Source organism: Ostrinia furnacalis, unplaced genomic scaffold (assembly GCF_004193835.3).
Source record: "Ostrinia furnacalis isolate ACB-3 unplaced genomic scaffold, ASM419383v2 OfSCF1161, whole genome shotgun sequence".
In the NCBI taxonomy this organism is placed as follows: Eukaryota; Metazoa; Arthropoda; class Insecta; order Lepidoptera; family Crambidae; genus Ostrinia; species Ostrinia furnacalis.
In genome coordinates this window covers 24,245-40,579 of record NW_021131400.1, presented here as the reverse complement: position 1 = coordinate 40,579, position 16,335 = coordinate 24,245, and the positions used below count along the sequence as shown (strand labels likewise).

The window sequence follows — 16,335 nt, the reverse complement described above, 5'->3', positions numbered from 1 at the left end:
AAATCCTTAGATTTACGACGAGCCGCAGCATGAAGTTCCTTATTCTCTGGAGTCAAGTGTTCGGCCACAAAGACAGGATGCTTTTTCTCCCCGCCTAACCCCAGGTGACTCGTATTCAGCTTCTCGGTGGAATTCTTTTTATTGAATAAAGAAGTTGCTGCCAAGAAATTGTCTCTGAGGCGAGGGCTTCTCAATTTCAATAGTATAGACCTCGGTCTAGTGCTATTCGCATTCAGTTTCGCTACTCTAGAACAATAGTGTATATCGCTATCATTTACAGGGCATTTAATAACTTTAGCTAGCTGCAATACCATATTGGTTAAGTTTTCCTGCTTGTGCTCGGGTACGCATTGAATTTCCAAATTGGACGAACGGGATCTTTGATCGAGCTGACGAAGCCTGGCAGAGAGCTCTTGTGTAGTATTGCGCAAAAAGTCATTGTCTTTGCGGAGGGCGGCGACAGTATCAGTCTGCGCGGCTACAGCGGTCTTGATTTTCTCAAATTCCTCATTAAAAAATGATATTGACGCTTCCAATGTTGACATGCCCTTTCTTATCTCTTTTAGTTCAGAGTTAATTTCTGTTCTAACAATTTGATGTAATTCCTCCCTCACTACGGCTCGAATGTCAGCTGCAGTTAGACATGAGCAACTTTGAGCGGGTGGGGGAGAGGAGAAAGACGTGCTTGACTTTTTCTTGGCTCGAAGGGTGACATTGTCATATTGAGGAACGGTGGAGGGCCCCGCGGGCGCCGGCCGTACGGGAGTGTCACAGTTACTGCCGGTTTTAGGCTCCTTACAACGACATGTTAGGCAAATCCATGAAGACTTAAAATCAGCCGTAAAGCTTCTATAATCATCCGCCGAGAAATTCATACATGAATAATGGTATTGCTCCTTGCAGCGACAACAATGTAGAAAGCTAATACCCTTCAAAACATTTGGGCAAGCAGCGCATCTATTGCTTTTGTTAGGCATTTTGTAGAAGGTAGACGGGCGGCGCGTTCGGCTGTGTGTAGATTAAATCGCTTTAAGCGATGTAAAGCTCCTGCCGTCCAGCGCAACAGAATCTGCGCAGCGATATTGTAGTACTGAGCCGCTGACTCGTGTAACTAGTATGGTCGCGGCGAAAAGGTCGTAAGCGCCGTGCGATACGCGTCGCTTACGCGTAATACTCAAAGCACTGCAGATTGTGATTAATGTCCAGCAAAACAATAACACTCGCCTATTATTTTTCAAGAAAACTGCACTTATGAGCACTAAAAACTTTCAATTCATAGTTCACATCGTAGATAGTTAGATCAGGTTTGCTTGGCACTATTCTTCTTGTAAGAAATCACTGTGTTTACCACTGATAAACGTTTTTATATTGGAGAGAAACAAAAATGCTGTTGCTTGTTAAACTACCGACTCTGTACCTTTTATCACAAATTTAATGTTATTTACCCAAAGATTTTTACAATGCTACTTCCTTCGTAGGTTCTGCGAATACAAGGAAGGATCTGCAACTGCCGACCGCTGGAGTTCAATACTCGACTGCTGGAGGTCTCTACTTCGGTTGGAGCTAAGGTAAGAAGAACCAGAAAATTTTATTAGCTTAGTCCGAAAATTCACAAGTCTACCCAATGATTGTCAAAATTGAACTGAGACTATTATAATGGCGAAAGTAAGTCTGTTGGTCTGACTTTTACCTTTTCACGCTTAAAACACTTAACCAATTCAGATGTTTGGTAGGTTTTTAGACATAGGATAGTTTTATTCCAGTTTTAGAGTGTTCCAACCCACGGAGGCGAATTATTAAGTAGAATGAAAGAAAAAAAAGTTCAACTATTGCTCAATATACTACCTACCTATCTGTTGGCGATTAATATAATAATAATAACTTTATTTATTTCTCTCTTTACAAAATACATGAAGTCACAATTTGTAACGGGTAATTATAACAACAAGGAACAAAAATAAGTATTTCGTAGAGACTGGTGTCCGTACTAGGATACCCTGTGCTACAGCACACCAGGCCTCCACCACCGGCTAATCGATACTGCGTGGTTGTGTTAATCTATTTAAGGTAAGTATTTTATATTAGAAACAAACTAAAAATAAAATAAATAAAAAAATAGAATGATAACATGTGATTTACACAAATAGGCAAAATAAATGATAAGAAGTACTATTTCAAAAATTTAAACTTTAACTTTAAAAGCAATCTTTCTTTCTAATCTTTTGTGTAAGTGTGTGTGTGTATGTGCGTGCGCCCTATCACAACGTTTGCAATGATCGTTTGAACTAAGCCTCTCCGGGCGCGCCATTCAACGCTTCGTTAACAACAAAACTGAAAATGGCTCTAGATTTGTAATTTTGATAAAAACAAGTTAGATTTCAAATAAAAACAAAAGATTTCGAAGTAAAATAAGCATTTTAGTTAAAATTAAAATTGTCTCTACCTGTAGCGGAGAATAATGTTGTGGCAGGCCTTTGTTCAAACGATCATAGCAAATGTTGTGATAGGGATAGAGACATGCGATTTTTGGTTTTACAAAGATAATACGATAGAAAATAATACAAAGTAATAAAAACCACCGGTTAAAGGGGCATTTTTTTGAGAAATTTATAAAATAACCAAAAAAACACGAATTTTTAAGCAGATTTTTTTCAAAAAGTATCATTTTTTATTATTTGTTGGCATTTTTTGTGTATTTTATGTATTTTTTTAGTATCGCCTGTTATTTAGCATTATTACTGTTTTTATTTTATCAGGATATACCGCTTAGTTTTAAAGTTATTACGTTTTCTTTACAATAAGTAATTTGAAGAAAAAAAAATCTATAAAAAATAAAAAAAAAAACTCAAAAAAATTTTGAACTCTTTTTTGTCGATAAAAATAGGTTTAGTTTCATTTATTTTCATATGTACACTTTAACGTGACTCACACTGTATATTAAGTAAACGATTAATTTTGTTATACATATAGATATGGTCCCAAAAAGCAAAAGAATTTTTTGGCAAAAGTTGTTCTAAACCCTTTAAGAGTACATACAATATCTTTACGTCTAATTAGTTGTGTGATTAGACCTGGTAACTGTGCTCGGTGCTCCTATCGAGACTATTCCCACCTCTCGTTCCCACCGCTGCAACTCCTGTGTAGCCAGGATCTACAGCTTGACCGCCAATAACCCAACCAATGAAGGCCAAGTTTGTCCCGGGGAAAAGTCCTCGGCCTCGTTGCTACTAGGCTAATATGTAATAACAAGACAGCGTATGCCTTGTTGGGGAGGTTAAAGTGTTACCATCGGTGCAATCACTATCTGACTTCCTTAATGGATTTCACACGACATCATGTGCTTCATCGACTGGATGGAACACAACCGCACCTGCACTCCAAGTTTGAACCATCTGAGATCGAGACATGAGTCGTGCCCTGCGTGCCCAAACAACTGCACGCAGGAAGACTTATCGCTATCATAGGCCAATGACAGGTCGCGCGGACTGTCATGGGTCGCCCGACCTGTCATTGGCTTATGATCGCCAACTCTTGTAGCAGAGTTTTGGACTGATACCGTGTAGGTTTGTTGTCGACACGAGAAGAAGAAAGAAGAAGACTGAATTTTACCTGAATTTCTGTTCCTAGATGCTAGTCCGCCGCGTGCGCCTCCGTCTAGCCGAGATCTACACAGCGCTGGGTGACAACAACGCGGCCGCCCGCCAGAAACGTTCTGCGGCCACCTGGTCGCTGCCTACTTGTGCTCGGTGCCGGGAGCCTCTAGCGGATAGGCCAGAGCCTTTGGCGTCGCTACCGTGCGCTCATATCGTTCACCACGCGTAAGTATTGCTTTTCCTTTTTTAGATTTTACAAGATTTGTCGTAAGTATTTTTCCAAAATACTGTCTAGGGTTTGTAGCTGAAGGTCAAAGCTGTAAGATAGAAGGTTTTTCTTGCCAAAAAGATGGCGGATTTCAAAGATGTTCACGGATTTAGAATCAAGTGCTGGAGCCCAAATTGCTCCTTGAGGTACTCCCTAACCTAATTTAACGGACGAAGAATGTTACTGGTCTCTGCCCACTTGCGCTCGGTGCCGAGAGCCTCTAGCAGATAGGCCAGAACCTTTAGTTTGGCATCGCTACCTTGCGCTCATATCGTTCACCACGCGTGAGTATTGTTAAAAATTCCACGAAAACACAAATTATTTTTCAAAAATATAGCATAGGATGCGTAGGTAGTTAAAGGTCTAAGCTACATGGTGGATGAATCATCTTTCCAAAAAGATGGCGGATGAAGAAGATTTCAACGGATTTAGAAATAGAGTTCATATTGATCCTAGTGGAACTCCATTTTTACTGGTCTGTGCCCACTTGTGCTCGCTTCAGGAAACCCTTAGTTCATCGGGTTGAGCCTTTGGCATCGCTGCCTTGCGCCCATATCGTTCACCACGCGAAAGTTTACACCTATTTTTGGACGGTTTTGTAGTTATTTTTCAAAAATATTTAGTTATTATATCTTTATAGCCAAGGGTCTAAGTTTCAAGGTGAAAGAAGTTTAAAGCCAAAAAGATGGCGGATGCAGCAGAAGTCAACGGATTTAAAACCAAGAGCGTGCATGCTCAAATCGCTCCTTTTGGAACTCCATAATTTTCTTACCATAAAGTTTGGGAGTGCAGCAGATTTCAAAGGATTTCGAAAAACTCATTAAAACTCATTTATTTCTGTAAATAGGCTTAAAAAAAGCACTTTTACAAAACAATAATGTACCAAATTGCTCCCTTTTAGCCTAGGCGCAGACCACTGATTTTTAATCGGCCGATAGTTGGACCCGATTTTAATTTGTATGAAAATCATATCGGTGTAATACATGCCCATACTGATCAACTGCCCGACTAAACTATCGGCCGACGAAAAATCGATGGTCTGAGCCTAGGTTATGACTTTAAAACACGAAAATAACTTCTATTTCTCACGACTTTCTGATATGATTATGTTTGTTCAATGTTAAGCTTCATATAATTATAGTATAGTATATTGAGTTACCGATAGATGGCGCTGTCTGTAGGTTGAATCGCGGCATGTAAGTTTTAGACGGCCCCTACATATACTCAAATTTGGTTCGGAATAAATGAGACTTGCCACTGGAATCTTGGTTTTATTCAAGTTACTATCTGTGGGCTTTTTGGGCCTTGTACAATGTTATTGTCAGGATTTTTAGCTTTACCATCTGGTTTGTTATCCACGGATTGAATCATGTTTTGTCAGGATTTAGCTTTCAAATTTAAATATCAACAGATGCATGCCAGAATCCTGGTCCCGTCGCTCCGGTCGCAGTACAACCGGAGCCCCAGACTGCGCGGAATGTGCTTCACCTCGTGCACCCCGCGCTCCACCACCTGCCCCTCCCGCGCCTATTGCTCATCCCCATCAGGTATGTATTGACGCTACAGGACGCTACATTACTCTACACGACTATATTATGACACGAAAAGGCGCTTCATGACGCTATATTACGCTACATGGCGCTACACGACGCTACATGAGGCTGTACGACGCTACATGACGCTACATGAGGCTACAAGACACTATAAGACATTTCATGACGCTACTAGACGCTACGTGACGCTACTAGACGCTGACGATACATGACGCTACAAGACTCTATAAGACGCTACAAGACACTATAAGACGCTACATGACGCTACACGACGCTACATGACGCGACAAGACACTATAACACACTTCATGACGCTATAAGACACTATAAGACGCTACACGACGCTACAAGACACTATAAGACACTTCATGACGCTATGACTATAATCAATACTCTTTAAAATGACGCTACACGACGCTACATGACGCGACAAAACACTATAACACACTTCGTGACGCTACGTGAGGCTACAAGACACTATAAGACGCTACGTGACGCTACAAGACACTATAACACACTTCATGACGCTACATTACGCTACAAGGCACTATAAGGTGGGCCAATAGATGTGTCCAGAAGTGTATAACACGACAAGACGACAAGCATCCTGGACCCGTCGCTCCGGTCGCAGTACAACCGGAGCCCCAGACTGCGCGGAATGTGCTTCACCTCGTGCACCCCGCGCGCCACCACCTGCCCCTCCCGCGCCTATTGCACATCCCCACCAGGTATGTTAACGGTAGAACCTTTGTAGTAGAATTTCTATACAAAGTAACTATTGTCTATCTGTCGAGCAGCATGAAAACACGTGTAAATTAAATAGGATATTTGACACCACCAATCAATTGACGTACTTTTTAAAACTGTCAAAACGACACTCGCCCATAGATTTTGTACGGCAATACTAGCATGTGACGTCACAATTTTATCAACTCAATGAAAATACTTTTTTCAATTATAATGCAACCAAAAATAGTAATTTACAGGTAATTAAAAATTAATTAAGTTTTTAAGACCAGAAAGAAGTGTCTTTCTAAAAAAGTTGTGCTTTAGAATTATTGGGAAATGGTGTCAAATACCCAATTATTTAGTACGATGGCCAAGTCAATATGTATATTTATGTAAAACGTTAAAGATTTCCTGGCCTGGACTTGGTTATTACATGGATCTCACAACTTTTTACCGTAGAACAACTGAGTTGCGAGACTTGGTTTTTTTGACAAGTATTGTTTTTGATGGAATTGTTATTAGAGTAGGATAGACGTGAGCGAGACAAAGATAACAATTGTCCGTTACTTTGATTGTGTGAGCTCATGCCTCAGTCGCCGTTTGAACACGCTATTACTGTCACGTTTGGATCGAGCTCTGTGTTTCATTTGCTGATCTGCTTTTCGACGTTAATCAACCCCGCGTCCTGTCTTCTACAAAGATGACGCTACATGACGCTACACGACGCAACAAGACACTATAAGACACTTCATGACGCTATGACTATAATCAATACTCTTTAAAATGACGCTACACGACGCTACATGACGCGACAAAACACTATAACACACTTCATGACGCTACGTGAGGCTACAAGACACTATAAGACGCTACGTGACGCTACAAGACACTATAAGACACTTCATGACGCTACATTACGCTACAAGGCACTATAAGGTGGGCCAATAGATGTGTCCAGAAGTGTATAACACGACAAGACGACAAGCATCCTGGTCCCGCCGCTCCGGTCGTAGTACAACCGGCGCGCCAGACTGCGCGGAAAGTGCCTCACCTCGTGCACCCCGCGCTCCACCACCTGCCCCTCCCGCGCCTATTGCACATCCCCACCAGGTATGTAATATGACGCTACATTACTCTACACGACTATACAGGGTGTTAGGTAAATGGGTATATGAGCCGACACTAGCCCATGTTAACATGGTCATATAAATGGTATGGTGAAGTCAGAAATTTGATTTCATCATTTTATTTTTTTAATTTTCATACAAAATAAATTTTATAAAATCCGATTTGTATGAAAAATAAAATTATTAAAATGAAGATATAAATTTTCTGACTTCACCATACCATTTATATGACCATGTTAACATGGGCTAGTGTCGGCTCATATACCCATTTACCTAACACCCTGTATTATGTCACGACAAGGCGCTTCATGACGCTACACGACGCTACATGTCGCTACATGACGCTACACGACGCAATAATACGTTACATGACGCGACAAGGCGCTACATGACACTTCATGACGCTATGACTATAATCAATACTCTCTAAAATGACGCTACACTACGCTACATGACGCGACAAGACACTATAAGACACTTCATGACGCTACACGACGCTACATGACGCGACAAAACACTATAACACACTTCATGACGCTACGTGAGGCTACAAGACACTATAAGACGCTACGTGACGCTACAAGACACTATAAGACACTTCATGACGCTACATTACGCTACAAGGCACTATAAGGTGGGCCAATAGATGTGTCCAGAAGTGTATAACACGACAAGACGACAAGCATCCTGGACCCGTCGCTCCGGTCGCAGTACAACCGGAGCCCCAGACTGCGCGGAATGTGCTTCACCTCGTGCACCCCGCGCGCCACCACCTGCCCCTCCCGCGCCTATTGCACAGCCCCATCAGGTATGTTAACGGTAGAACCTCTATAGTAGAATTTCTATACAAAGTAACTTTGTCTATTCGTGTAGACAATAGTTACTTTGTATTTCAGTCTACTACTACTTGATTTCAGTCGGCCGTTTGGTGTAGTGGTTCGAATCGGATTACTATTCCGGAGGTTGCGGGTTCGATTCCCGCACAGTACAAACATTTGTGTGCATGAACATATTTGTTTGTATTGGACTGGGTGTTTTCTATGTATAATATGTATGTATTTACAAAAAAAAAAAGTATTTAAGTATGTTTATATCTGTTGTCTAGTACCCATAGTACAAGCTTTGCTTAGTTTGGGGCTAGCGGCGCAGTGTAAAATGTCCAAGGATATTTATTTATTTTATTTATTTATTTATTGTTATTAGAGTAGGATAGACTAAGGCGTGAGCGAGACAAAGATAACAATTGTCCGTTACTTTGATTGTGTGAGCTAATACCTCAGTCGCCGTTTGAACACGCTATTACTGTCACGTTTGGATCGAGCCCTGTGTTTCATTTGCTGACCTGCCCTTCGACGTTAATCAACCCCGCGTCCTGTCTTCTACAAAGAGGACGCTACATGACGCTACACGACGCTACAAGACACTATAAGACACTTCATGACGCTATGACTATAATCAATACTCTCTAAAATGACGCTACACGACGTTACATGACGCGACAAGACACTATAAGAGACTACAAGACACTATAAGACGCTACTAGACGCTACACGACGCTACATGACGCTACTAGACACTGACGCTACATGACGCTACACGACGCTACAAGACACTATAAGACGCTACAAGACGCTACAAGACACTATAAGACGCTACTAGACGCTACATGACGCTACTAGACACTGACGCTACACGACGCTACAAGACACTATAAGACGCTACAAGACGCTATAAGACGCTATAAGACGCTACTAGACGCTACATGACGCTACATGACGCTACATGACGCTAAACGACGCTACATGATGCTAAAAGACACTATAAGACACTTCATGACGCTACATGACGCTACATGACGCTACATGACGCTACAAGACACTATAAGAGTGACGCGACTATACTCTCTAAAATGACGCTACTAGATACTTCATGATGCTACTATACGCTACATGACGCTACATGACGCTACATGACACTACTAGACGCTGACGCCACATGACGCTACATGACGCTACACNTGATGCTACTATACGCTACATGACGCTACATGACGCTACATGACACTACTAGACGCTGACGCCACATGACGCTACATGACGCTACACGACGCTACAAGACACTATATGACGCTACAAGACACTATAAGACGCTACATGACGCTACACGACGCTACATGACGCGACAAGACACTATAACACACTTCATGACGCTATAAGACACTATAAGACGCTACACGACGCTACCAGACGCTACATGACGCTACTATACTCTATAAAATGACGCTACATGACGCTACATGACGCTACTAGACGCTGACGCTACACGACGCTACATAAGGCTTTACGACGCTGTCACACGACCAGACGCTACGAGACTCTAAAATATGACTCGACAAGACGCTACATACCATTATAATATCGCACCTTTAAAGTTAAACCGTTACTAAACGAATTTTTCGCAAAAATGAGTTATCAACGCCATCTTACTAAAGGACACGTAAACTACAAGATAAAATAGACCACTTCTTCAAAATTGCCTTCTAACGCCATCTAGCGTTAAAGCATAACGTTACTAAGCCAAACTTTGAACGGCTCGCTAAATACAATAACGGGTCTATGCAAGTAAGAACGTGTTTGTTGCGGAGTGATGACGAAAGTTTAAATTCATAGTGTGATTATTTGGATAGTAACGGCCGTTCGTCACAAAAAAGGTAAGTTGTTTAGTTTTTTTAATGAGTAAAGTGTGACTATATGTTTAAACACAGTTTTCGTTTAAAAAAATACACAATTCATTATAAAATTTCTTTGGTAAACGGTAACAGTTAGTATAGTCACAGTTTGCCTTTATTTTTTTAGGTACTTATCTAATAATATTTATCACTAAAGGGTGCCTATTTCGTTAATTACAGTTTTTCAATAAGCAATGAGTAAATTTTATGATAGGTATGCCTAGTTACAATAGTGAAACATTTTTTTTACTCTATAATAAATTATAGATTAAGAGCATTTATTTGCTCCAAGTGATGTCGTATTTCCGGAACCCACGTTTGGCTCGCATTATGGAAGCTGTGGACGCTGAAAAAGATTCCCCATGTTTCGAAGAACCCAAGCAAACATCTATGGACGAACTTAATATAATTTTAACTATAATTTTACACAAGATGCAAATCCGATACGTCATTCCGATCCGCGGCTTGCGCCAGTTCTCGTTTGCGAAGGAGAGCGGCGTGAGGCTTTTGTCAACTGCCGCAACATCACGATGCATTCCGCACTCATTGGTAAGGAAATAATCCCTGAGACTGCACACTTCACGGTTGTGGAGGTTCTTGGCATTTAAAAAGCCTCGACCTCCCCACTTCCGTGGAATATACAGTCTCATTACAGATGAGCGCGGATGTAACATGCGATGTTGTGTGAGCTGCTGACTGTCTTGATTGTGATCTGTCTTCTACCGATATACCTAACGATTCTGACATACCAAGATACTTATAGGTCTCAGTTTCGGACAGAGATTTGAGTGTCATTGTCTCAGAAAGTTGTAAATTCGGAGACACTTGTCTACACCAAACTCCATCCTGATGGCGTTGCTAAATACCTGTGTGGTTTTTAGCAACTTCACCAGGTCTTGTCGTTTTGTTGCGAACAACTTGGGATCATCCATGTAGAGCAGGTGACTAATGACCTCACCCCCTCTTCGTAGCTGATAACTAAGCCCTGAATCCTTTAACAGAGTGCGAAGAGGATTCAGTGCTAGGCAGAACCACAAGGGACTCAAACTGTCACCCTGGAAATGCCTCGCTCAATCCTTATGAAGTTCAATGGATCAGGAGACCTCTCACCACCACCTGGCTGCCGAAGGACTGTAGTCCACTGCCCCATGCATGAGCATGAGCGTAAAAAGGATCTCATTGCTTCTACTTTACACAACTTTAAGATCCTCTCCCGCCATGATTGAGGCACCGAATCATAGGCCTTCTTATAGTCAATCCAGGCAGCAGAGAGAGCTTTCCTGCTCCACCGAACTTGTTGGCTAATGGTTATGTCTATGAGGAGGAGCTCTTTAGTACCACGAGACTCAACCTTACAACCATTCTGAGCAGTGGCCACAAAACATTGTTCATTATTTTTATTATTAAGTGATTTAAGGTAGGTATGTGAACAACCTTTCAAGGGTAGGGAAATAATGCTGAGATTGTTACTTGAGTTTAATATATTTTTATGTATTTTTTGTAATTGCTAGGTGTGTTTTTTTCTTATTCGTTATCAGTTATACTTCCTATGATTTAAAGGTACAAAATGTCTTAAGACTGATTAATAAATAACTAGGCTAAATGCTTGTATGGATATCTTTAATTTGTAATAAAATATTGTTGATTTCGAATGTTTGTTATTTTTTTAATATTGTAACATCATCACAAATACCTACTCTATGATATAAAATTTAAATGTATAATAATATCACCATTATCATTGAAATTTAAATAGTTTTCAATATAGTAACATTATTTGGACTGCAATTTGAATAGTAATTTATTTAAAAATGAAAAAATAGTAAATGGTAAAGTGTTACTATAATTATTATAAATCAAAATAAATAATACTATACATAAAATATTTTATTTTTGTAAATCACATAACATAGCGTTAGCACATATCTATCATATAACTCATTAAGAAGCCTTAAAATACTATTTCCTTTGACTGTATTGAAAAAAAACATTGACTTTTTTCTTATTTTGGCTCTCCTGCAAAGTTTCATAATTTCGTTTAGTAACGGTTTAAATTTAAAGGTGCGATATAATACGCGACAAGATGCTACACGACGCTAAAAGTCCCTAAATAAATGACGCTACAGGACGCTACACTACGCTACACTACGCTACAACGCTACACGAGGGTAAAATTAAAATTAACAAGGCTTTCTTTCCAGGACTTCCCCTTCGGGACTCCGCCTACACTGCGCGACTCGGATCTGAACTCCATACTCTCTGATCATAGCAGCCAACAAGCCACCTCGAGCGTTTAACTTACTCGACTGCAGAGAAGATGGCCATGTTGTCAATAGTTCGAATGCGGCATACGCTTTGTTACATCATAACACAATTCACCTCGACCCCTCCAGCGTCTTAACTATTTACCCGACTGCAGAAAAGAGAGCCATGTTTTATATACTGGTATCACAATTAAATATTCCGTACCCCAGTCTGTTCAACCAGGCCCCTCTTTCCCAATGGGCACTTTGGGCACTTGCCCAGGTACCGAAGGGGCCCCCATCTGCTAATAAGACCTTTTTCCAGATGATAAGGGAAAAACCGAAAAAGATCTTATTAACCTTAATCCTTTAATGCCCAGGGCCCCTAGACCCCCTAGTAGGTTAAAGACGGCCCTGTGTTCAACTTTTGACCAGTTGACAGCGCCAACAGCGCGGTCTAAACTTCTTACTTGACTGCAGAGAAAAGGGTAATGTTTTACAGGACACGACTTACTTAATTCGTTGATAACGAAATCTTGGCGGATATAAAGGATGGAAAATAAAATTTTCTGTTTAATTTCAAATTCAAATTAACGTTTGCAATAATTTCAAATCGAAAAGATTGACAGCTCTAAAAGACGGTTGCAATGCAAAATGAGATAAGTAATTATTTGCATTTTTGAAGTTACAATGTTCAAGTGAGAAAAAAATATATTGCGAAATTAACGTGATAATTTATTCAAAAAATATATTGATGGAATTGTCGTGAACGATAAAAAGGAACGAATGTCCATATCCTTTTAAATTAATATTGTAATATTAAATATAGGATATGATTCCTTTGAAAATACGCTTTATTATAACCAACTTTGTTTTGTACGGATATATTATTATGTATGTATAATAATTATTATTCATTATATAAATAATAATGATCGGGTATTGGTGTAAATTTAAATGGTATTTAATATACTTACATATTTATTATAACTAACAGTATTATGGGTTTTCGATGAGAATATACGCTTATATTAATGAAAAAAAAAACATTTGTTGCATATTCAATATTTTGTTGTAGGGTATAAAAGTTAGAGGCATTTCTATAGAAATGCTAAATATAGAGATAAATATCATAAAAAACTCTGTGTAAAAGTTTAGTTCAATCTAATAATATCACAAACTGCCAAAATAGGTACAGTCAATTAAGATATAAAAACACAGTAAAATCACTAAAATATAAACGTAAATAGTGTCAGATAGATGCACTGGTTTTGACAATGGGCACATGCAGAAAATGGAGTAGTGGAAAAGTTTCTAAATAATATGTAGGTAATTCAGTATTGACTTTTTTAAAAGCGAGTTATGACCAAATTGGCAAGTTTCTGTAATTAAAATTAAACTTTATTTTTAAAGAAAAAAAGCCCAAATTACAACGAGGGAATTTGTTATTTTGCAGTAGGTTGCTGTGACAAATGTATGTAAGAACCTCATTGAAACTTTTACATTACTCCTGTTAATAACACTAATATTATATTATAAAATATATAAATTCTATCGTCGTTATTGCCGTAATCATATATTATACTGTGGAGTTGTCCAAAGACTGGCAAAGATTATTTAATATTATTATAAATAATCCAGAGATTAATAAAGTATATCTTGTGATTGAGATCAACACGTTTATTTAATTTTTAATTTAAGGAGATTTTATTTAAGACGCATTATAATAATATAAAATAATAGGTAGAACTATTAAAATTACTACATTAGCACTGTGCATTTGACTCTGCAAGAAAACTATTATTGTTGAATAGGGGAATGATGAGACTCGTCTTCTGGAAACGTGTGACTTGAGGGATGTTTTATGGGATTCTTCTTTCTAACGTCTGTATTTTCGGATGTATCTGTCCCTTTTACTCGTATCAAGCTCAACGTAAGTGATAGTGACCTGAAATTAGAGAATTTGTATTGGAAAACAGTAATCTCTTTGAAATTGGTCATCAATATAGGCAAATAATGTAGGAAAATAGTTGCTATTTTAAGATAAATGTAGTGGGTATCACTTACATCATCTCAACCATAAAGTATTCATCAATGCACGCTTTTTAGTGAAAAAATATATACGAGACATATTATAAACAAGTCCTTAACAGTTATTGATCTAAGGTTCAAATTCATGAATTGTTTTTGGATCGCAAAATTAATAAAATATGGTTCAAATTATATTCCTTATTTTCATGGGTTAAAATTATTTGATTTTGCAGAGTCACTTGCAAACTCTATTCCATTCTGACTTGACAAACTTCATACTATATTATGGTATAATTTCTGATGCATTTAATATGTTAGTAAATACTTTTTAGATAGGAAAGATAAATTAAATTTAAGTTTAATAACATTAATGTTTGTCAAGTTGCTGGTATCTTGTCAAAGTGAATTTTGTAATAGATCTTGTCTCTATTTTAACAGTTTTAATTTAAGCAAAGTATTATGTTTATTCTGCCAATTTATATGTTTATAATAAAGTATCATAATTATTGAATAAATATATTTTCAATTTTATGTCAAAGTATTAGTACGTTAATACAAAAACAGTCACTTTAAAGAAAAATATTTATATCACTGTCGTTGATGTTGTGAAACTATTACAAAATTTGCTGATTATAGTCTATTGTGTCCTTCGAATGTATGTACCTGCACATCTAACTACCTACTAACTAACTATACTGTATACTTAAAATTATAACTATTATTGAAAATATGATTTTCAAACGTTGATTCAATCAATGAAAATTTTAAATATAGATTAATACAGGAGATTAGAATATTTATGTTCTGGTATCACTATGTTGAACTATTTAGGCTGTTGGTAAACGTGCTACAGAAATATGTACTTATAGCTAATCTAAAAAGGAATACAAGTTGCCTAAAGATAATTTATTATTATTATATAATTTATCGTACATGGATTCTATGCCATTCAAAAATGGATTGACAGGAATATTATCACACAAAATAGTGTTTTTTAACCATGGTAACTTTCTGTGGCATATTTGTCAATTAAACCCAACAGTATACAATACTAAGGTATCCAAAATTGAAATTCTATCTTTCACACTAAACTAGCTATTAGTAGTATATTGCACACTAGATGTTTCATTCATTTTTTCTTTGTGTAATGTGATATGACTTGGGAAATACACACGGCTTGTCTAAGATCGGTGATTGGAAATCTTTTAGTAGCCTAAATTTAAAAATCATAAATCTACAATTTAACGCATTCTGTTTTCCTATAGAAGTGCCGTCCCATTTGCTACTCGTCACCATTTCTTATTGTCAATTGTACAATTTTATATACCTCTGATCCATCAGTCACTATTATGGCCAAAGTACTAAAGCCAGTATAATATCAATTAAAACACCGCACTAAATCGAAAAGTAGTCACTATCCCTCTCATACAAGCCGTGTGTTCTATCAAATAAATTGATTTAAAACGCAATAATTACATATTGATATATCGCGTGTACGTGAATATTGTATCTGTTATGTGAATTATATTACATCACTGTCAGTATTATTATGTTTTATGTTTGTAATATTAATATGTTGAGGCGATTGGCGTATTTTATGTCTAATTAATGTGATAAAAGAGAATTAAAAGTGAAAACAAATATTTTTGGGTTCACCGCTATTGCCTTTACAGTATTTTCACTTAAATTTTAATGTGGTGGAGTTAATATAATTTAATTCTGTAAAAAGTAACAGAAAGATCAACAATTCTAACACATTTAAAAGCCCAAATCACTATCTCTTACTTTTCAGAAGTTTTTTGTAACCTTAAATAATATTTATTACATAATTAAATAGTCTGTAAATAAATTCAAAAATAATAAGAATAAAAAACAAGGGTTGAGTCTTAATTTGTTACTTTTTATAGAATAAATTTGAACACTAATAAACACGCGTTATTAATAAACAATTTTCTAGCAATAATAATAATAATTTTAATTGTATTATCCTGATTGTTTCTTACTTCTATTTAATATAATTCGTGACGTTTGAATGTACTTAGTGTAATAATAATAACCACGCC

General features: G+C 37.8%; 2 protein-coding genes across 2 annotated transcripts in view; one reads left to right on the top strand and one right to left on the bottom strand.

Moving 5' to 3' along the window:
* Positions 1 to 1,085, bottom strand: part of LOC114351572 (uncharacterized) — a 4,684-nt gene extending 3,599 nt beyond the window's left edge. Inside the window, exon 1 of the mRNA XM_028302833.1 lies at positions 312 to 1,085. Coding sequence (XP_028158634.1) covers positions 312 to 977 — 666 coding nt within the window. The 5' untranslated portion in view covers positions 978 to 1,085. The remainder of the gene's footprint in view (positions 1 to 311) is intronic.
* The window catches only part of LOC114351569 (43 kDa receptor-associated protein of the synapse homolog), a 26,775-nt gene extending 14,530 nt beyond the window's left edge, over positions 1 to 12,245 (top strand). Inside the window, exons 10-16 of the mRNA XM_028302831.1 lie at positions 1,479 to 1,568; positions 3,628 to 3,818; positions 5,273 to 5,408; positions 5,991 to 6,142; positions 7,092 to 7,253; positions 7,917 to 8,078; positions 12,200 to 12,245. Coding sequence (XP_028158632.1) covers positions 1,479 to 1,568; positions 3,628 to 3,818; positions 5,273 to 5,408; positions 5,991 to 6,142; positions 7,092 to 7,253; positions 7,917 to 8,078; positions 12,200 to 12,245 — 939 coding nt within the window. The remainder of the gene's footprint in view (positions 1 to 1,478; positions 1,569 to 3,627; positions 3,819 to 5,272; positions 5,409 to 5,990; positions 6,143 to 7,091; positions 7,254 to 7,916; positions 8,079 to 12,199) is intronic.
* The last annotated feature ends 4,090 nt before the right edge of the window (positions 12,246 to 16,335 follow it).